The 22,471-nt window shown below is 36.2% G+C and overlaps 3 protein-coding genes across 6 annotated transcripts in view; 1 reads left to right on the plus strand and 2 right to left on the minus strand.

Annotated features, from left to right (window-relative positions):
- LOC129245864 (uncharacterized) overlaps positions 1 to 2,660 on the minus strand; it is a 29,718-nt gene extending 27,058 nt beyond the window's left edge. The window contains exons 1-2 of the mRNA XM_054884291.1: positions 1,526 to 2,660; positions 1,175 to 1,346 (exon numbers count right to left, since the gene is read on the minus strand). Coding sequence (XP_054740266.1) covers positions 1,175 to 1,346; positions 1,526 to 2,407 — 1,054 coding nt within the window. The 5' untranslated portion in view covers positions 2,408 to 2,660. The remainder of the gene's footprint in view (positions 1 to 1,174; positions 1,347 to 1,525) is intronic.
- Positions 2,661 to 8,443: 5,783 nt separating this feature from the next.
- Positions 8,444 to 18,456, minus strand: LOC129243685 (uncharacterized). 3 transcript variants are annotated; one of them, XM_054880887.1, is made up of 10 exons: positions 18,346 to 18,456; positions 16,894 to 17,145; positions 16,001 to 16,377; positions 14,353 to 14,544; positions 14,141 to 14,292; positions 13,576 to 13,938; positions 13,248 to 13,346; positions 10,138 to 10,274; positions 9,390 to 9,605; positions 8,444 to 9,322 (listed from the first exon to the last, which is right to left on the minus strand). In XM_054880887.1, the coding sequence occupies exons 2-10, from the start codon at positions 17,015 to 17,017 to the stop codon at positions 9,201 to 9,203; spliced, it is 1,782 nt and encodes a 593-aa protein (XP_054736862.1). In that variant the 5' UTR covers positions 17,018 to 17,145; positions 18,346 to 18,456; the 3' UTR covers positions 8,444 to 9,200. The 3 variants fall into 3 exon arrangements, with proteins under 3 accessions (XP_054736862.1, XP_054736863.1, XP_054736864.1); XM_054880888.1 differs by lacking the exon at positions 13,576 to 13,938 and having other exon boundaries at positions 8,462 to 9,322; positions 10,138 to 10,285; positions 13,247 to 13,346; XM_054880889.1 differs by lacking the exon at positions 13,576 to 13,938 and having other exon boundaries at positions 8,470 to 9,322.
- Positions 18,457 to 18,669: 213 nt separating this feature from the next.
- LOC129243683 (uncharacterized) lies at positions 18,670 to 21,117 on the plus strand. 2 transcript variants are annotated; one of them, XM_054880886.1, is made up of 3 exons: positions 18,670 to 18,782; positions 18,931 to 19,038; positions 19,108 to 21,117. In XM_054880886.1, exon 3 carries the CDS (start codon positions 19,118 to 19,120, stop codon positions 21,026 to 21,028), a length of 1,911 nt encoding a protein of 636 aa, XP_054736861.1. In that variant the 5' UTR covers positions 18,670 to 18,782; positions 18,931 to 19,038; positions 19,108 to 19,117; the 3' UTR covers positions 21,029 to 21,117. The 2 variants fall into 2 exon arrangements, with proteins under 2 accessions (XP_054736861.1, XP_054736860.1); XM_054880885.1 differs by having other exon boundaries at positions 18,672 to 18,782; positions 18,868 to 19,038.
- Positions 21,118 to 22,471: the final 1,354 nt, after the last annotated feature.

Consider the following 22,471-nt stretch of genomic DNA (forward strand, 5'->3'; position numbering starts at 1 on the left):
TGAATATCAAAATAACACCTCCTATTAGATAACCCTTTATTAAATGAGCTACAAAACTGCATACCCAGCTTTCTGAAATAAAAAGTTCGTACATTTGATGTATTTTATATTTTGAATTTTGTTAAATTTTTGTGCAAAGTTTAGAGCTTTGAGTTATATGGATTTTATTAAAAATTCTGCCAAACTTTTATAAAAACAAAAGTAATTAATTTAAAAGAATAGTTAAAATGGGTAACTCGTATGTAGCTTTCCTATTATTTTGGACGCAGGAGTATGTGCATACATATATTTATACATACATACATGCACATAGATTATTAAAAATAACATTTTAGGCACATTAAACATTAGCTAAATTTCACTTTCATCTGAATTTCACTTCAATTATTCATAAATACTGTTTTAAGCAATTTTGAATAATTCGTTTTTAATGCATCGCTGATGGTTATTTCCTTATTCACTCCTCGCATAGGGCCTCGACAAGATTCCGTCTTGCGTTGGTTTCGTTAATCTATAAATTTTTTTGTTTTTTTTATTTTTATAAACAACATAAATTTTAAAATCAATTTCATGTCTTCTCACTATTTATTTCGGTTATGAAAGTATTTAAAAATATTACAGCAGTTATTTTGTGAAGTTCACATTTTAAAGCGCCTTCTACATAAAAAAAAAATAATTTTGTTACATTTTAATTCATTTGTAATTCGCGTTTATAATTTCTAAGCGCTGAAAATTTATATTCATTTTTTAATTCAGTTTTTTTATTTCGCTTTTCACCCGCTGTACACTTAACGAACGATGTTACCGTTTTTTCCAACGCATGTTTTACATTTTGCCACACAGTTTTTTAAATAACGCACAAAATATAATTTTTCTTAAGCTCACATATTATTTTTTCATTAAACTCAAACTATTAGATTTCCAAAAACTCGAATTACGCAGAATTTTATCGAAAAAACACCTGCAATAGCACAGCTGACATTGTCGCTCTTCGTAATTGTGGGTTAAGCACGACACAAAAAAACAACAGCAGCAATAAGAAATAAACAAAAACAAATGGCACTGCCTGACTCATGACGCACACATGCACATACCTACATACATACATACATACATACTATACATGGCTTAGTATATGCATGCATTTATATCGTCGTCGTCTTTACACACTTACCTCTCTCAGCGCACTTAGTCGTTGTAATCGCTGCCGCTGCTGCTGCTGCTGTCGCCGTCGGCGTCACAGCCACTGACTTCGGCAAGGATATTGATATGGGCGTGTTGTAGCCGAGACTTTTTGCACTGACACCGGCACGACCGACACTCAAGCGGTGTTCTTGCTGAACTTTCTGTTATAAAATAAATGTTTTTGCACTCCTTTCAATGAAAATATTTACACAATTTTTTAGTAGCACAAAATAAATTCAGCAACAAATGATACAGCTATGGATGGAAATTGTGCATTTAGAAGTAAATATGTATGTACATCTGTATTAGTATACAACTACGCGCATACACACGCACACACCTCTTCGCGACGGCGCCTACGTTTCGCTGCTGGCCCCTCCTCACCATACACATCACTGCCCGTAGCCGGTATTCCTGGTGTTTGCCGTTGGTGCGGCAGTTGCTGCTGTTGCAGAAACTGTTGTTGTTGTTGTCGCGCCCGTTTTGCCGGCAATGCACAACGTCTGCGTAGAATTTTGTCCGCATTCCGTACGCAGCGTATGAACTCGCAGCACATCTCCAGCGTATGACAGCAATCGAGACAGATGTGCTGGGGCAGTTCAATGTCCGCAAGCGAAGCGCCAATGCGCGCACACGCGTTCAAGCAATCGAGCAGGGTTGTGGTGCTGATACTACTGCTGCTGCTGCTGCTGCTATTACTACTACTACTGTTGGCCAACGTTGTTGCTGTTGTTGTTGGCATGCCATTGACTTTGTTTCCTCTAGCCGATACTGTTCTGGTCGACGTCGATTTGTATGAATCACTGGCACTGCCGGTTGCTGACGAAGTTATGAACTTATCATCGCGCAAATCCACCATGGCCAAGGTGTCCAGCGGCACAAACTCCACGAGTGGGGCATCCTCATCAGAGCATGACTCCAGTGACTGGCGTGTTGTGGGCTGCTGCTGCTGCTCAGATAGGCAACAGCGACACATAATTCGACGTGGCCGCACCCGTTGGTACGTTTGCTGCTGCTGCTGCTGTGGCGCCATTGTCACTCCTCCTCCTGGTCCTCGCTGACTGGCAGTTCTGCTGTATACCAACTTTGGTGTTGTTGCCGTCGCCTTGCATAGCTTGTCACTGCCGGCGGCGCTGTATTCGCTATAATTTCCGCTAGTGTTGCTGCCACCGCTACTCGTGCTGCCATTGCTGCTCACACTGTAACTTCTGCTGCCGCCCATCGCTGCATTTTATTCTATAATCTACTCGATTTTTCACCTGCGAAGGGGCGTGTTTAGCTTATTTTTGGCGTCCCGGCTTTTTTTTGTTTATAAACAAAATGTTAATTAGCGCAACTCGCGTACAAGCATCGCCGCTTCGGAACAGTTGCGTTCGCACCGCGTTTTCACTTAAATGAGTACGTACACGTCGATGAGCAAATCTCTACTGCTGCAATATGAGTGTAAAAGCCAACGAGTTGGCAAACGATGGCGATGGCGATGGCTATGCCGCTGACGAAGGCGACCTTGCTGCGTGCATATCGACCAGCCGGTACGCTACACCGACTTGTGGTGGGCATGCGCATTGCTGACAACAGCTGCTACTTGAGTGGCATTTGTTGTTGCACGGACTACCCTAACTAATACTATATAGTAGTACTGCATTTTAGTATGTATGAATGTGTACTCACACAAATACTGGAGAATGTGACTAAAATGTGGAATCGATGGTTGTAACTTGTGTTTTAAATCAAACCGGAAGTGAGTGACTACAGCCGAAATGGTTAGATGTACACAGCAAACAGACTCTAAAATTCCTTACACGTTTCATTTAGGGAATATGAATCGATCATCAGATGCGTGATTCATTGAAGCTATAAAATAAATTTACGTATAAAATTAAAATAAAAATAGTATCGAAGAAATACAATTTTAGTGCCCTTTTATTCCTTCCGTCTAGCCCAAAAAAATTGTTTTAAATATATTGCCAATAAAAATATAAGCGCTAGCTGTAAATTAATATAAACGCTTTGAAAAAATTTGTGGTCAAGAAAAATTTTATTTTTTTTTTAATTTTGTTTTATTTCATTTTTGTTTTTCAAAAAATTCAAAAATAAAGTTAAATTATTATTATTATTGTTTGGTGGTTAGTGTTGGACAGAGATGTTGGACAGATGTGTTGGATTGAGAGATGCCCTTCACAATACTGACAAGTGCGGGAAGGAGCCAAAATTAATTTAATCAATATTAAAGTTTTATGTTTGCTCATTTATTGTTACAAGCAAAATTGACAACAATTTGGTTTCCACGAAAAAGTCGGCAACTTGTTTTAATAAAAAATCACTCAGCTTTTGAAAAAATCGTTTGAAATGCCAAATAATATATATTTTTTATTATTTTTATTTATTTTATTATCTTCTATACTATAAAGGTGGATGTCTGTACGTTGTCCGCGCATCACTACGAAACGACAACACCAAATGACGTAAAATTTTTTATACATTCATATTTTTACCCAATGAAGGTTATAGGCATGTTTTTCTGATGGAACTCCCTTCCCACAGCCCCCATGCCGCGCCACCACTCTCATTCGTCACTAATAATCGAATATTTGCTTAAATTTAATCTAAAAAATCTTAGTTTTTCCTATTTCCACTATTTATAGCACACTCTAGACTTCATAATCCGCATAAACTGTTCAACTATGGCCCAAATGCAAAGTTCAAAGACGGTTTGAGATAGAAAATTAATAAAAATTAATAAAAATAATTTTGCTTGATATTTTTCTGATTGGTTGTTTTGATTTTATTCAACGAGGCATAGCAACGGATGCCGGCTATTGTAATATTATGGTTATTAATAAAAAATTATTTTCTATGAAATTATTGTTTGTAATTATTTTATACACATATCCTAAATCCCTCAAAACTACTCCTACGCGAGCGGGGCCGCGGGTTAAAGCTAGTATTATATATATATATTTTTTTTTTACCATAGCAAATTATTTTAAACTAAGGAGCTTACTTGTTTTTCCTTTCAATTTTACTTGTACCCATATCATTTTTTTCTTTTTAAGCCGACATTGATACACTTGTAGCACCCTAACCATTTCTTGAAACAGCTGGTCTACCATTTCGACCGGCTCTTTCGCCGACGTACAAGCCCACGTCTACCAAGTCATCGTCTAGCTAAGCCGCCGCCATACACTCGAAAACCACTCGAGTTCGCTCAATCATCAAATCGATATCAAGTCTAGTTTTTTCGAAACCAAATTTGGTAAGTACAAATTCTGTTGTCAGCCTATGCCACAAACAAATCTACCAGCAGAATATAGCTAATTTACTCGAACAACTAACTAACAGTCTATTACCGCCATTCTGACCGTAGAGTTCATTATACTCGCCTATGACCGAATTTGGTTATAACTTGTATATAAATTCTCTGATGATACTCTCATTTGTATGAGTATTTAGTGGGTTGCGAGAGTGCTAGCGGATACGTTATACACGAATGATAATCACGCATACGAATAAAAGTTTCCGTACACAGAGATACGTACGCACATACACATTTACAAACGCGGAGAAACAACTACTTGCGAGTATATGGCGCCTTAAAGAATAGAGCTAACAAAGAAAATGTAGTAAATTAGGTGAAGAGATGAAAGTTAAAATCATATAAAAATAAATTCAAATACGAAGAAAATCAAATAAATGGAATAACCGTAAACTAAGTTTAATTAAATAAAGGAAAATAAAATAAAAGAGGGTAAATAAAAAAAAGTAAAAAAAAAATAAAATAAAGTAAAACAAAATAAAATAAAATAAAATATAATAAAATAAAATAAAATAAAATAAAATAAAATAAAATAAAATAAAATAAAATAAAGGGTCACCCTTAAACCAACCAACCAAATAAAATAAAATAAAATAAAATAAAATAAAATAAAATAAAATAAAATAAAATAAAATAAAATAGAATAAAATAAAATAAAATAAAATAAAATAAAATAAAATAAAATAAAATAAAATAAAATAAAATAAAATAAAATAAAATAAAATAAAATAAAATAAAATAAAATAAAATAAAATAAAATAAAATAAAATAAAATAAAATAAAATAAAATAAAATAAAATAAAATAAAATAAAATAAAATAAAATAAAATAAAGTAAAATAAAAAAATGTAACACAAAAGGGGTAAAATAAAACAAAATAAAGCGAAATAAAATAAAATGAACTAAAACAAAATAAAATAAAATACAATAAAATAAAGCAAAGTGTAGGGTCCCTGATATAGAGCCCTTCTAATATCGACAAATAAATAAAAAAATAATTTCATTTGTTCAACCGGCCTTGAACTCACAAAATAAATATAGAAAAAGCTAAATAAAGTCAATTAAAAGGAAGTAAAAATAAATTAAAGAATGGACAGGTAGAAAACTAGTCGACTGTGTTCACTCATCACTTGCGTAAAATTAACGGTAAATAAAAAATATTACACATATTCATAGTGTTTGTTGTCAATATTAATTTGGCGTATTCACTTTTCGCAACTTCTACGCATTCTTCAAAATTCGGTTAGATGTGAGCTTGTGGAGAAAATTGTGCGCAAAAAGCAAGAAAATGGTCATTTGTCGCACAATGGCATAGCAAAAACTTTAAATTGTCCGAAAATTGCCATAATTTATGAGTTAAAAAAGTGTAACAAAACCTTGTCGGTGAAACAAGGCCTGGATGTGAAAGAAATAAAGGATTTGTGCCGCAGTCAAAAGCCCAAGAAGTGGTGTCATTATTTCAAAAAACTCCTCGCCTTTCACTTCGAGTTGCTGACAAACAGGTCCATATGGCCATGAAGCATAAGTCAAAGTCGACTTTAAGCAGATTCGGCGCGCTGAATTTCATACTGCTACGAAGAGCGGAAGAGTTCCAGATGCTTTTAAGCTAAACTTGTTGAAGAAAGTGCACTAAAAAATATTTTGCTTGGCAAGCCAACTGCCAGTGTGGTATGAAAAGCAAAATGTTCATTACAACGGGCACTAAGAATCAAGAAATTTATTTGAAACAGTGTTGGCAAAAACGTTTGCTTCATAAAACAACATAAAGGCTAAGTTCTGTTCTGGTCCGATTTAGCATCGTGTCAGTGTAGGCATCTGGCTATGAACTGTTATGAAAATTACGCGTTGTCCAAAAGGATCACATCCCACCAAACTGTCCACAATTGCGATCCATTGAAAAATATTGGACAATTGTTAAAAAAAAAAATTGCTAAAAATGAAGAAAAAAGGAATAAGAAATGAACAGCAGTTTAAAACGAATTGGCAGAGAGCAGCAGATACCGTAACAAAACTTCTTGTTGCTGTTGTTGTAGCAGCATAAACAATCCCCATACAGTGACAGTCTTAAGGAGAGTTCGATATCTCTGACCTGTTTTGTATGACCACTGCTACAATATTGTAGATGGTGTTACGCAGGTCACCTTTCTTGGGCAGCTTCACGACAGCGATAGTCAAAAGTATTTACACAAAGCTGAAATTTCGCATAAATTCAAACGCTTGCTTTAATGTGAAATATACTGTTGTTGCATTTCAATTTGCACCAGTTATCTTTGCATACTCTAAATACTTCAACAACAAAAACATTTTTCAATAGTGTTGCATAACAACAACAAAGAAAGGCTTTCTGGTGAACATTGTGAAGACTTTTGTGTAAATATTTTTGACTGTGGGTGCATGTTGCAGTCATCAACAAATTTTCATATAAATTTCAAGAATAATTAAAAGCTAGCATATTGTATTTTCTTTTAAAATTTTATTTCAATTCGCAATTTCGATTTTTTTGTTGTTTTTTGTGTTTTGTATATATGCATTGATTTTATGATTAACAATTTTGGATATTTATTTTTGTATCATATTTTTTAAATTAATTTTAGATAATAAATTTATAGTTTGATTGCTAAATTTCAATAGCAGGTTTTGCAATGCAAAATTAAATTTTTCCACTAATGGACGTCATCATGCACACAAATCGAAATAAAGGATTGTAGAAAAATGTATCTCTATATCTATGACATAGAACTGAAAAATGATTGAATCGAAAATTAGCAATCAAAGAAGCCTTAATAACTACGCTTAGTTGCTTAGTTGTTGGTTGGTACAGTACAAAAAGTTATTATTTCCTTATTTTTTATTTACGAAACGCACTAGAATTATGCATATATATTTTTTTTATATTTATCTTGTTTAAACGAGTGCAGTTTTTGTTTTTGTAACTGCGCTAAGTTAGCCGGCATTTAATTTATTTTACAAATGTATGCGCTTAAATAAATTTCTTATCAAACTAATTTGTAAGTAAAATTTCTTGAATATTATACTTTTATGTGTGTAGGTGTTTTTTATTTTTACTTTTATTTATTTATTTTTTTGTTCTTGGTTTAATTTGCATATATTTCATTTTAGAAGAAGGCGATTGCTTTAAAATGAATTTTTGAAAAAAGGTAAATGGGGAAAAATTTGCCGTTTATTTATGTTATGTCGTATATTTTATGCTAAAATGTTAAAACTTAATATGAAAAGCGTATAAAAACTGTTTCGCAATTGCAGTTGCAGCTTTTTTTTTACACGTTTGTTTTGGTTACTTAAATTGTTTGCAAAATTTCTGAGATTTTTGAAGCCACAATAAATAAAGCAGCAAACGTTTCAAAAATTTTACTCAACACATAGGCTACCAGGCAGCGCATTGAGTCCAATTGCTTTTGAAACACAAATTCTTTATAGAGATTTATTGAAAATCAACGAATGAATTGATTATTTAGAAAGTTCAAGTGTCAAATGCACGCAATTCATGTGAAATGTATTTAGGGAATATTTTAGGGCACGTGCAGAATAACATTTTTGTGTACTGTTACTTCACGAAATTTGAAAACTTATTAATGACAAACTCAAATCATATTTAACTACTTAGTTATAAAGTAAAAAAAGAAATCAGTGCGCGCTGAGCAGCATTGTCGCAATTCTTTAACTGGCTACGTTTTTTTTTTTTTGTTTTTCCTTTTTTCCAATTTATTACATCTGTCCACTTTCGACACTTTGCTTGTTTGTTTTTCAAAAGGCTCTTCTTTATACTCTTCTTCTTTTTTATAATAAGTGATATTCTCTTTTGCATACGAAATGTTTCAAGCGCAGCCTTTTCTCAAGCCAACCATGCTTCGCCCATTGTAACTGTCAAGTTGAATCCATTATTTTGAAAAAAAAAAAAGATTGAAAACGTCTTAATTTCGCTTTTCGTATTTTAGTCACAAAAAAAAAAGAACAGCGAGGCTTCTAAGCTAGCAAACTTTCATTTGGCACTTTTCGACAAAACTCGCAAATTTCTATAAATATGAATATATAAAAAACCCCTAGCGCAAAACACAGTTATTAATTTTTTCAGTTAAAAATATTATAATACGCATTTAATAGAGTTCATGTTGAACATTTAACAATTAATGCATTTTTGAGTCTAAATGAAGATGAAATAACTATTTGGATAATTGAAGATTGAAAGTTTTAAAGTTAAAGAAGTGTTGCATATTCACCGCATTCGGCGCATTTAAGGCAAGGCGAATCTCTATTAAAGGTGGTGTTGGTAAATCAGCTGATTTTTTTTTTTTTTTTCTTTTGTTCTTTCGCTGCGTCCCTGTGGCTGTCAGCACAGCATAAAACAAGGCGTATAAATTTTTTGTTCATCTACTTTTCCAATACTTTGCCGTGACAAGCAAACGTACAAAACATTGTTGTTGATCTAGTGCCACCACCAACTTTAATAAATGCGCATATGAAAAATTGTTTTTAGTAACTAAAATAAACTACTAGCACTTGTTACACACACACGTCATTATTAAGAAATGATCAAAAGTTCAGAGTTTTCTCCCATATTAAGCGAGCAATCAATATTTTGCGTATTCTAGCGCAGCTTCAAAACTAATTTCTCCACTTTTTAAGCTCCATACATGCAAATTTGCATGTGTGTAAGGATTGACTTAATTTTCAGTTTCTATTAATTGCCTAGCACATGCACATCATCATCTTCGTGTTCCTTTTCACGTTGGCGTACGGCAACTGCCGTCTCCACCAGCAGGTACAGACATTTGAATTTATCTTTATCGTCACGTATAACGCCTATAAAGCAATTTAAACAAATAATTAACACAGTGACTTCATCAAAAAGAATGGCATGCACACAAACCTTTCACCAAATGACTACCAGGATGTATGACTTGTACAGATGACGTAATCGCATTGTTATTGGTGGCGCTCGCACTATTATTGTTATTATTGACCAAATTCGAGGCTCCCGACGTTACCACCGTGGCTTCGGCACCAACTGTAACACCAGCTTCAGCTGTCAATTCAACGGGTGTCACCAGCGCGTTCACATTAGCAGCAGCTATCACATTGTTGCCTGTTAAGCAAAATATTTGAAGACAAATTTTCAAATGCTGACACATTCTAAATCACTGAGGTCTTAACACGTTCCCGCCGACATGTACCACCAGTGGTACATTGAGGCCTGTGTTGTTGTTGTTGTTGTAGCAGCATAAACATTCCCCATACTTACATACGGTGAATGCTGCTGGAGTGACAGTCCTTGGCCGGATATAAATCCGGGTCGTTTCGGTAACGTAGAACCGACTGTCGTGGAAACGAGGCCTGCCCCATTGGACAGTTTGTACCACTGGTGGTACATACGCAATTGTCTCATCGGGCGGTTTTCTGAGAATGCTGGTAACGTTTGTCTGAGCAAAAAGGAGATACATAGTTTACATCTAATGCAGACATAGTCGGCAACTCTCACTGAGCGATATGCAATTACAGTTACAACAGCGCCGTCCGATGAAACAATCTTGGCGTTACAGAGCTGCCACATGCTGAGAACAACAAATTCGGTCGCCGGCGGGAATGTGTTAAACACTCGGTTGTTATCATGTACTCACCAATAGCACCCGTTGTCGTCGATCCGGTGGTCGCGCCTATCACATGCGACTGCGCTGTCGTCGTATGCGGATGCGATGCTGTCGTCCAGTAGGTGTTATTCGTTGCTGTTGGACTAGAGGTCGTTACTTCCTCGGTACTGAAAACAGTCCCGCAAAAAGAAACGTTCAATAGACGAAATATTTGTACGCACACATTTCAGTATAAAGTAGAGCGAACAAACGAAATGGATCAGAATGATTTTAAACCAAGTGGTAGATGGTTAATTTAAGGCGGACAACAACGCACAAATACAATGGTGGAGAGGTTTTTTTTCGGAATGAGGGCGTGGTTCCGTGTGGCGTGTAAGGTATTTGGATAACATATGTTTGCGGTAGTGATATAGCAGTAGTAGTGGTAAGAACGTTGAAAAATTTAAGAGCAAATCATAGGTTGTAGACCAAAAACGTGTGAAAAACGCAATTTTTCGAGAAAAATCATATTCAGTGAAAAAAATAGAAAAAAAATAAATTTAAAAGAAGTATAAGCATGAAAAGAATATAAGAGTAAATGGAAAATAACTACACCTTTTTGCATAGAAAAACACGCAAAAGAAACAAAAACTTAAACGTAACTATTGGGTTGTCCGAAAAGAAATTGTCGATTTCTTAAAAGAAACTAAATACATTTTTATCAAAACTTAGACCGAACTTTAAACAATTATATATTTTACATTTTGTTGTATAACCTTTTGCGATCATTCCGGCAAATTCATTATTCCGCGCTCATAGAACTTCTAGACTTTATTTGCAAAAAACTGAACCAAGTGCGTTTTTATAGCCTCGTCATTGCCGAAAGTTTTACCATTTAAGGAGTTCTGCAAAGACCGAAACAAATGGTAGTCTGACGGTGCAAGGTCAGGGCTGTATGGTGGATGCATCAAAAGTTCCCAGCCAAGCTCTCTCTAAGTTTTGGCGAGGAGTGACCAAAGATGTATGCGGTCTAGCGTGGTGCTGAAGAAATATGATACCTTTAGGATTGATCAATTCTGGTCACTTCTCGTTGATGGCTGTATTCAATTTGTCCAATTGTTGGTAGTAGACATACACACACCCTTCCAGTCCCATCAAACTGGCAGCATAATCTTCTTTTGGTGAATATCAGCCTTTGAAGTTGTTGTTGTTGTAGCAGTACCTTTGCCCTGTCAGTGTAGCGTAATCACCGGTCGTCTTCGTCTAGCGCATCTAACGGTAGGTCCAGGAAACTAGCTTGTTTGATGGGTTGGATCCAGAGGGAGAAGGGTATTAGATGAGTGGATCAGCCTTTGAAGTGGTTTGTGGCGTTTCATCATGCTTGGCCCATTATCGTTTTCGATTGACGTTATTGTAAACAATCCATTTTTCATCACCGCTTCAAAAACGGATCGACTTCATTGCGTTAAAGATGCATATCACAAGCGTTGATTCGGTTTGTTAAATGAATTTCTTTCAATTCATGTGGTACCCAAATATCAAGCTTTTTCACCAGTCCAAGACTCTTTATATGCTCACGAACGGTTGATTTTGATATATTTAACTTCTGTCTAATCGCAGGCAAAGTTACATGACGATCCAATTCGATTAAAGCCTTGATAACGTCTTCATCGACATCACTGGGCCGACCTGAACGTGGCTCATCTTTAAGTGAAAAACCTCCAGAACAGAATTTGATAAAAAAAATTTCGACACTGTCTTTCTTTTAAGGCTTTATCGCCATACAAATCACGCAACCTTTTAGCAACTTTCCCTGCGCTTTTTCCTTTATGGAAATAATAAAGTAAATTATGACGAAAATGCTCTTTTGTGGGCTCCATTTTAAAATTGACGCCAAACAAACAACTATATGTAAACAAAATTACGTGCATTTTTTTTCTAAAGCAAGCTAAACATGACAGCTAGGTAGATAGGTAGGGTGGTTGTCGTAAGACACACTTAGACCTTAGGCAGGTCCATTGTGATACCACTGGAGCTTATCCTTACTCTACGTGTTCCTTTTCAAACCATCCGGTTGCTTTAATAAACGAGCAGAGCTTCGTTAGTTTTAGATGGGCTATATCCGCTACATCGGTTAGAAATGCTGTATCGAGAGTGCGCAGCCTTCTCATAGCTAGGCTTTCACACTCACATAAAAGGTGTCTGACTGTTTCCTCTTCTTCTGTATTAAGACAGCTTCTACAGAAATCGAAGTAAGGGAGTCCTAACCTTCTAGCGTGGCTGCCTATTAGACAATGACCAGTTAAAACACCTATCATTTTTCTTATAGATTCTCTGTTGAATCTTAGCAAGATCTTCGATCGACTGCTATTCCAGTTCGGCCATGTCTGTCTGCTTAGTTCGCATGTTGTGAGGTTTTGCCAGATTGTATTTACCTTTTTGATGGTTTCCCTGTCTATAAGTAATTTACAAATGGCTATGGGCATGGTTATCAGCGCCTTATCCGGTTCGAGATCGAGCGTTATACCGGTTCTTGCAAGTTCATCCGCCTTACAATTTCCTGCGATGTTCCTGTGGCCTGGTACCCAGATAAGGTGCACCTTGTAGCACTTAGATACGTCATCTAGTAGTTTAAAACATTCTAGAACTGTTTTTGACGAGTGCGTTTTTGATTCCAGCGCTTTTATTGCTGCTTGACTGTCCGAGTAAATGAAGACTTCATTTGTGGATAATACTCTCGTTTTTATTTCTTTAAGTCCCTCTTTTATGGCAGTGACTTCCGCCTGAAATACACTGCAATGATCAGGTAAGCGAAATGATTAGCATACTCCGAGTTTGTCGGAGTAGACCCCTCCACCTACTTTGTTCTCCAGTTTTGAGCCATCTGTGTAGATGTTTAAGTCATGACAGCTAATAACTGTCAAATGAAAAAATTAAAATAAACAGCCACGAGCTGTTCAAAACAATTATCAACGACGTCTATACGTAAAATCGGCAATTACTTTCCGGACAACCCAATATTAACCTCCAAACACAAGAACCAACAGATAAATAAATAAATAATAAATTAAAATGGTTATCAAAAATATACTAAAATTTTACACTTGATTTCGTTTCAGCAAAAGGTGTAGTTAGCGGCGTATTTAGAATAGTTAACTTACTTCATAACACTTTGCCAAGCGTCTGAGCTTTCGAATTTGCCTTCCTCTTCACTCTGTGGCTCGCATGAATCATATTCGTTTACACTATCATCCTCAGATCTGCAAAAATAAAAAATGAAAAATTAATTCATATTACTCACTGTTCGTGCAAAATACAAACTATTACGTAAATTAGAAATATTAAGGTGAAATAATAAAAAAAAAAAATTATGCAAACAGATAAATGAAGCAAATTCAAAGCAAAATGATACGCTAATAATCAATCAAGCCCACGGACGGCAAGGCAAATCAACCCTACAAGAATAACAAAAGAGAATCGTCCCTCTACCTCAACGCATTAAAATGTGAATTCTTCGAAGGCGGCATACTATTCTGGATGTGAAAAATTTGATTGAGTGTCTGCGAATAGAAATATTTCGTATTATTGGTATAACGTGCGACAGCCGCGCCAGAGTTGCTTGAAGATGGTAGAGCAGTAGCTGACACACCCGCAACAGCAGCACTATTCGGATCTTGCATTATACCCGTGCTTGTACTATATGAGGGCTGTTGCATTTGTTGCATTGTGGCGGCGGCAGCTGTCGCTGCTTGCCTTTGTTTAGCTGCTTGAATCTTTGCCAAAATTTTCGCTTGAATTTGCGGATGTAAATTTTGAAAGCCCTGTGGATTGGCGGCAATCGCCTGTTGCCACCTGCATACATGATTGTGTTTGGACAATTAGATTGATTGATTGATGAACAGTGGAAATAAACGCAATATTTTATAAACATTAATGGATGGCGTTGTTATGTGGAGGATATGTTAGCGTTAGGAAATGGTCCAACAAATTAAATACAGCAAATAAATAGAGAATATTTGGTTTGGCTGAGAGTGAAATTAAGAGTGTTTTATACCTGTAAATTACGCTATCATCGTAATCCATATCCGGTTCGACTTTAACCATGTGGCCGCCTGGCGTTTGCACAAAATGACCTAAGGCCGTAAGCACATTTGCCACACCATCATGTACCTCATCGCCTTCCACTTCCTCTGTGGCGCCAACGATCTAAAAAGATAGTATATTTTAGTTAAGTTTGACGAATTTACATGCACAACATTCGCTTACCACTTCCGAAGCTGGACTGCCAGTAATAGGATTTGGTACAATACCAGACGTACTAAGATTGTTTGATGAGTTTATAGATGTGTTGAGTTTTTTGCCACGTCTTGAAATCGTAAAATGCAACGGATCATTGCCTTCTCGGCGTATCATTTCGGGCAGTATACGTCGGCGTGCGTTAATGAACCAATTACAAACCTTTTTGAATAAAAAAAAAAACAAAATGTATGTAAGAGATTTTAAAAACATTACAACTTTTATGCTATCGGTTCAATAATTTATTTTAGATTTATCGGTTTAATAATTTATTTTAGATTATTTAGATTTATATATAATATATATGTATATTGGGTAGTCGAAAAAGTCTTTTCGTATTTCTAATCAAACTTCAACTCATTTTTTTTTATATTTATAATGAACTTTATTAAACCAAATATGTACCATTTTGGTCGACCACCTTTTGCCATTTTTCTTCTAGAGACATTATTCCATCAGTGTAAAACTTTTGTGGTTTCTCGGCGAAAAACTGCGACAAGTAATTTTCACAGGCTTCTCTTGAAGCCAACTTTACGCCATTAAGGGAGTTCTGTATTGACCGAAACAAATGGTAGTCCGATGGTGCAAGGTCAGGGCTATATGGTGGATGCATCAAAACTTCCCAGCCAAGCTCTCCCAGTTTTTGCCGAGTCGTCAAAGATTTGTGTGGCCTAGCGTTGTCCTGATAGAAGACGACGCCCTTTCTGCTGATCAGTTCTGGCCGTTTTTTTTTCGATTGCTAGCTTCAATCTCATCAGTTGTTGACAGTAAAGTGTAGAATCAATCGTTCGAGCAGGCTGGAGTAGCTCATAGTGGATGATTCCTTTCCAATCCCACCAAACACACAGCATAACCTTTCGAGGCGTCAATCCTGGCTTTGCGACCATTTGTTGAGCTTTCGCACAGCTATAACTTTTTTCAACTTCTCCGAATTTAATTTTTTTTTTTTTGTTAAATGAAGCTTAAAATGTCACCTTTCTAACACCACTTAAGATAGATGACTCCAACGACATCTATTGACAAAATATGAGAAGACTTTTTCGACTACCCAATATTATATATAATTGGCGCGTACACCCTTTTTGGGTGTTTGGCCGAGCTCCTCCTCCTATTTGTGGTGTGCGTCTTGATGTTGTTCCACAAATGGAGGGATCTACAGTTTCAAGCCGACTCCGAACGGCAGATATTTTTTTTTATGAGGAGCTTTTTCATGGCTGAAATACACTCGGAGGTTTGCCATTGCCTGCTGAGGGGCGACCGCTATTTTGATGTTTTACGAAGATTCGAACTAACGTTCTCATGGTGAATTCCGAATGGTAAATCACACCAATATTAATTTTGCTTTCACTGAGATTCGAACCAACGATCTCTCTGTGAATTCCGAATGGCAATCACGCACCAACCCATTCGGCTACGTCGGCCACCAATTTAGATTTAGATTTAATAATTTTTTTTTTTTTTAGTTGTTGTTGTTGTTATAACAGCATAAACATTCCCCATACTTACATACGGGGAATGCTGCTGGAGTGACAGTCCTTGACCGGATATAAATCCGGGTCGTTTCGGTAACGTAGAACCGACTGTCGTGGAAACGGCATTTTTTTTTTTAGTAACTCACCTGTAGCACAGTTAAATCCGCCTCTTGTGAGAGCGTAAACTTTTCTGCATCACTTGGATATGCATTGTAACGATGTTCATACAACCAACGTTTCAAAATCTTCACTGATTGTTTCGGCAAATTGCCACGTCGCTTGCGCATTGATGAAGTGTCCGCATTGGCGTCACTGGACTCCATTAGTATGTCCTTGAAATCTTTAACATCTTGCATATCGGACAAATCGTGTTCGGTCAAGTCTTCTTCAACAATGGTTTCATGATGATCGCCATCGTCATCGTCATCCGCCTCAACGACACCCAGCACTGTAACGCCGTCGTGTTCAATGTCCTCATGCCCATCTTCCTCAACGCTTGATGTGGACTGAAAACGATCGCGCGCTAGAAAATGAAAATAAAAATAGAATCATGTTTCCATAACTTATACTTTTAACATAATTTTCGAGCTTTCAATAAGAAATAGGGCGAGTTTGTGATACGTGCTTTAAACAATGTAACCACCAACCTAACTGGCACCGTTTTTTGTGTAACAAGTCACTCTTCACGAAATCAACAACCTCAAATGGCATGTAAATATAGCGGCAATTGTGTATTGATTTCGACTTTAAGTGAAAATGACATTTTATGTCAAATTACAAAATTTGACATCTCCAGTGGTGGTGTCAAGCGCCACCCATCTTATATTGTGATATTCCTTTTTGAGGTAATGCCAACACTGCTTGCTGCCTCTTATCAAAGTAAAATGTTGGATACTAATATTTAGTAAGGAATCATATACCGAACGCAGTGCAGACTTTTTGAGTTCTCAAGTATATGTATATACATACATATATGTAATATATTATAAAGCTTTTCGTTACGTTATCTAAATGGTATTTATCAAGAATATTTACATACCTTCGTGCTCTATAATTTGTGCTTGAATTTGCGCCTCCTGTGCCATATCTTGTATGTCTTGGCGCACCTGTCTGTCCAGCGCCAGATTGACTTCTTCGTGGTGCAACGTGTCCGGCGAAAGCATTTTTAGAAACTATATTTGTGAATATGTATTTTCCCCGTAATTAACAAAATCGATACCACAGTATCATTGAAGGTAATGGCTCAAACGTGCTTATTCACGTTTTATATAAAACGGTCCAACTGGTAAACCTGCAAACGAAAAATTTTCAAATAAGTATCCCCTTTTGACGAATGTATTTTATCCATAAACTTTAGTTGTATTTGAAATAAAGCAGATGCACTAACAATGTTTTTTTGTTTAATAAAATGGTTGCTTCCAAGCGACAAATTAATGCCTTCAAAAATCAAAAAGTGAAATATTCAATTTTAGTCAAAATTGAAATGTGCGCCAAACGGCTGCTATCTGACTGATATGCTACTATTCAAGTGTTTTTTCGCTTAAATACAATTTACTTATTTTCATAAAATGGATTTTTTAACAAAGTTGCCTTTTCAATCGCAAGTCAATAGTTGCTTGGATGCAGCCAATCGCTTTCCTAGATTGTTCCAGCCTTGCGCCTGTTGTGCACAGTAGTTTTCCGGCTCCAGTGGCTTTTGACAATCATTTGTAAACAAAAAACAAAACGTCAATTTTTCTGCGATTTTTGATTAATTAAACTTCAAAATTTTTTTCCTGCTAAAAACTTCAAAGAAGCAAGAACTTATGCACGCGTTTGACAGTTGTCATTCGCCCGAACGATGCTTGACACTTCAGTCAATTCCCCGCAAAAGCAAGAGTGAAAGCGCAATACTAGTGACACATGGAGCCTCTCTCAGTAAGAAAGGGTAAACAGGTCTACTTCTCACTTTTTTGTCGCTGTTGTCAAAATGGCGGAAACGAAAGAATTGATGCGAAATATGCGAGGCGATTGAAACGTCATTGGAAAATTCTTTCTTATCTACATGCGTATGTACATAAGTATGTATATAATATACATACATACAGATGTTAACATAAATGTGACAATAATTACATGGTTCAGAAGTTACTGCTATTTGGCTACTTCTTTTTAACTATCTTGGAACAAGACTATTTTGTACGCTACAGGAGCTATGATTTTCTAACCATTTCCTGCCTAGACGAATAACCAATGTTCTTCACTGCTCCTATTACCGATATTACGCCCTCCCCCTCTCAACAAAATAAAATAGGTCAATGGAGAGGCACACCAACGAAACAAGCTTCTGCGCAACATGGTGCTACAATGCCAAACTTGGGATCTCCAACAGTTTCTATATAGCATCCAATTCACTTCAAACTTTAATATCCATTATATTCATAGCAAGCTGCACTAAGTGAAATCATCTATGGCCAAAATATTACGTTGACACCACCGATATATTTCATACCTCAAATGTCGTTCAATTGTCAAATAGAAGCAGAAGTGACAGCAAAATACCGATAATTTTTCACAAAGCAGAAAAAATGAAGTTTTGTCCGTCAACTGGGTAAAAATGTCAATTTGACATTTTCAACGCACAAATTTTGTTATTGTGTACACTCAAAGCAACGAATTGCGACTTTGGATTCTGCAATTCACTTTAAAAATATATTTTTATTACAGTTTTATATATTCCCGAAATGTTCACGACTTTCCACCGATTGCGTTAACCATACAAGAAACGATTCTATTGAATACCAGAAATGCAATCAAAAAGTAGACGAAAAGACCAACCAGCTATAGCCGATTTGACAGCCGAAGCAGCGAACGAAGCGGAATTTGCTTCGCTTTTGCGCCTTTACAATTTCGTTTTGCACACAAATTCGTAGAAGAATTTGAACAAAGGTAGAGAGCGCAATAGCCGTTTTGTTTTGCTTTGTAGTTTCTGCATGGTTGTAAAAATATTCATACTGCGTTTTTCCTCTTGCAGATAGTTTTGTTATCAAGTGACATTAACTTAATTTTTAAAATGTATCTTTTATATCAAAATTAGCACGATGATGTATTACAATGAAAATATCTGGTATATTAATTAAAAAGTCGTTGCAACCCTGCATATCCCTATCAACCCATTTGATTAATGAAAATTTGATGAGCATGAGTGAGTAGTACAATGAAAACTACTGCATTTTACAAAGTGCGATAACGATTATGTATATTCTACCAACAGATCAAAAACAATGAGTTTTTCGCCGAAAGTACTAGCCAACATAAAACAGGCAATTGATTCAGACGAAGATGAATATGATATTATAAAAACTTTTCCTGAAGCTACAACAGCAATCGAACCGATAGTAGAAATACTTCCAAGGTGCAAAGATTTCAAGGAAGAGTTGGATGCCAACGTTGATCCTCTACTTGGCAATGTCGAAAAATTTGTTCAAAATAGTTTTGTTGGTACTTATCAAGATACGGAAATTTTAAAGACTGATGAAAGTGATGACAATGAGGACAATGCAACAAGTCGCCATAGCAAGAGAAAACGGCTTGAAGATGAGTTAAAAGGCCGCAATGGCTATACATGGAGCACAAATAAGGCCGCGGCTACAACTGACGCCAGCTTTGACTCTGCTTTAGAGTTTCTTCAACCGAAGGGGAAGGGGCCCGCACATACAATAAACAATATACTCGAAATGTGGAGTTTGCTCTTGGATGAGCAAATTGTTTCCCAAATTGTACACCACACTAATGTAGCTATAAAAGAGCGGAAAGTTAAGTTGCCGCATCAGCGATTGATTGACGCGGTGGAGCTACGCGCTTGGATAGGACTTACATATCTTTGTGGCATTTTTCGTAATGCAACTCATAATGGTCCACTGGATGAACTATGGTCACTAGAGTTAGGTAATGCTATCTTTCGCGCTACAATGTCTCTCAAAAGGTTTAGGTTTATATTGGAATGCATGCGATTTGGCGAAAACTCAAAGCAAGGAAAGACACAGCAGTCACAGGCGGTCATTGATATATGGAATAAGTTCATAGTAAATTGCCGTTCATATTATGCACCCAGCGGCAATTGTTCTGTGGGTGAGGTGTTGATGAATTTTACAAATATAAACGATGCGCCTCGATTACTAATGATATGCGATGTCAAAACGTTATATATGTGCAATGCTGTTCTAAATCCCGCCGGCGACGATTATAGAGACCGTGACGTACTACGACTTGTATCCGACATAAAAGGTAGCAAACGAAATATCGTACTTCCTTCACATCTGACCAGCATAGAACTAACAAATAAACTGTTGGACATGGACCTGTCAGCACTGGGCATTTTGCCGTATACAGCTAAGGAAATGCCACAAGAGCTGACGTCAAATAGTACAATACGAAAGTTATACTCTAAATCTGCTAATTTAATATGCAGTCAACAAAATTTAGGCATCTTATTAACCAGCGGTATTCCGAATAGAATAAAAGTTGAACATCTGTACAGTTTAAGTTGTAACACCAGCCGGAGCTATCAAGAAAAAGTTTGTATGTATTCAACTAGTCATGCCGCACAGCCCAATCAAGATTGCTGGGCATTGAATTTCTTTCAAAATATTCTTGACTATGCTGCTGTAAATGCCTGGATACTTTTTGTACTTTCTTCGAATAGCGATGGCAGTATGAAGCAACGAGACTTTCAACGACATCTTGGACTATATCTAACGCAACAACAACTCAAGCGGCAACTTCATTCCAATCGTCTTACGTTGCCACAGAAGATACAAATCTCAGATGTTCTGGGTGAGCCAATAGATCAGCTATTTGCAAGTGTCACGACAGGAACAACAAACGATAGCATTATTGCATCCATACCCAACGAAAAACTAAAATTGCCAGATGGTGTTAAACTAATGCCGAAGAATTTGAAAACTCGCACACGTTGTCGGAAATGTCCGAGCAAAGTTTCACGAAAAACTAAAACAAGATGTCAACAGTGCTTAAGGCCACTCTGTCAGAAACATTTTATACTGCGATGCCGTGATTGCACAGGTGTTCCAGAAATGGAAACAAGTGCAGATGTAGAGGAGGCCGAACCTGTATTGAGTGAAAGTGATGGAGAGCAAGGACAAGATGATAATGACCTTCTCAACTTTGAATAGTGTCAGTTGTCTGTTGATTAACTTTTTTTATATTGTAAAACGTATTATAGGTTTATAATGCATATATGATAAAAATGAAAGTAAATGTATGTAAATATTTAATTATTCTTAAGTGACCAGGGTGATTTAAACAACGTTTGTATTGGGGCATGCTAAGTTAATTAGCAGTTAAGTGGAGGGCGTGGGACAGCTAAAAACCCATTGATTAGAAAGACGGCGTACCAAAACAAGAACAACAACGGCGTACCAAACTTAAACAAACGTATGCGCTAACCCATCAACTGACTCCAGGGGAGTCGTTTGAAAATGGTGTAAATCACTATTTTGGTATAGAAAATGTGGAGTTACTAGGAGCAAAAAAGTAAAAAAACAGGAGCTATTTAATTTTTTCATATAAGCATATGCACATGTATCAGGTGTTGTTTTAAGAGCTTGAGAACATAACACGATAATATAAAACATAAATATTGTAATGTATTTTTTTTATTGCAATCTGGGGTAGATGGTATTTATTTTTTTAAAATAATACTCGGCATACATCTGCTGCGGCTACGATCTAAATGAGCCCAACCAGCAGAAATGCGATGCAAACGATGGTCATTTAACTCCAATTTTTCGCGAACTGTATTTGATAGGTACGGAAGCTAAATCTTTACGTGATCGAAGGGCAAAGACCAAGGGACGAATCGACATGGTTGTTGTTGTTGTTGTTGTAGCAGCAAAAACATTCCCCATACATGTATGGAGTGACAGTCTTTGACCGAATATATAGTAAATCCGGGTCGTTCCGGTAACGTAGAACCGACTGTCGGCGTCTTTTTCAACACTTCGCTCTAAGTACGTCGGGAATAGATTTTTATTTTATTTTTTCAAAGTAAATTTCCACAAATTCAAATCGTTGTTCCAGTATTAAACAATTCATGATGTCTTTCCAAACCTTACTGAACAGAAATGTCAGCACAGTTTTCCATGCTTAGCTGTCAAACCATAGTTATTGGTCGCATGCAATTAAAAAAACACCCGATATTCTGTATTAAGTGAATGTGAACATAAAAATGGATTGATTAAACGAAAATTTAATTTAAACGAAATTTAATAAATTAGTGTACAGAAGTTTTAAAAATTTCGTTTCAAATTATGGTTTGGAAACTTAACTAGAAATGTGTTTTACCATTTTTTTTGTCGGCTCTCAAATTTGGACACAATAACCCGAAATCATTGAGTAACTAACTTAACACGTTCGCGGACGTGAATGCTATAGCATTCATTTTTATAGTGATGCAAAAATTTTAAAGCCAACTTTTGTTCATTTAATTTCATGTAACTTTAAGTTTTTGTAATTAATATACATTTCAAAGTAATGGACAATTGATTCATTAAGTAGTTTCATATAACAGTTATAATACGATGTTCTGACTACTCTTATAATATATGTATATTCAG

This window comes from Anastrepha obliqua, chromosome 4 (genome assembly GCF_027943255.1).
Source record: "Anastrepha obliqua isolate idAnaObli1 chromosome 4, idAnaObli1_1.0, whole genome shotgun sequence".
Classification (NCBI taxonomy): domain Eukaryota; kingdom Metazoa; phylum Arthropoda; class Insecta; order Diptera; family Tephritidae; genus Anastrepha; species Anastrepha obliqua.

Excerpts from the sequence above, each read along its gene's own strand:
- LOC129243685 (XM_054880887.1), bottom strand. The coding sequence starts at position 17,017 with ATGCTTTCGCCGGACACGTTGCACCACGAAGAAGTCAATCTGGCGCTG. Across the intron at positions 9,606-10,137 it reads GACGACAACGGGTGCTATTG|GCAACAATGTGATAGCTGCT; the intron begins GTGAGTACATGA and ends TTTGCTTAACAG. Across the intron at positions 9,323-9,389 it reads TGGTAGTCATTTGGTGAAAG|GCGTTATACGTGACGATAAA; the intron begins GTTTGTGTGCAT and ends ATTGCTTTATAG.
- LOC129243683 (XM_054880886.1), top strand. The coding sequence starts at position 19,118 with ATGAGTTTTTCGCCGAAAGTACTAGCCAACATAAAACAGGCAATTGAT.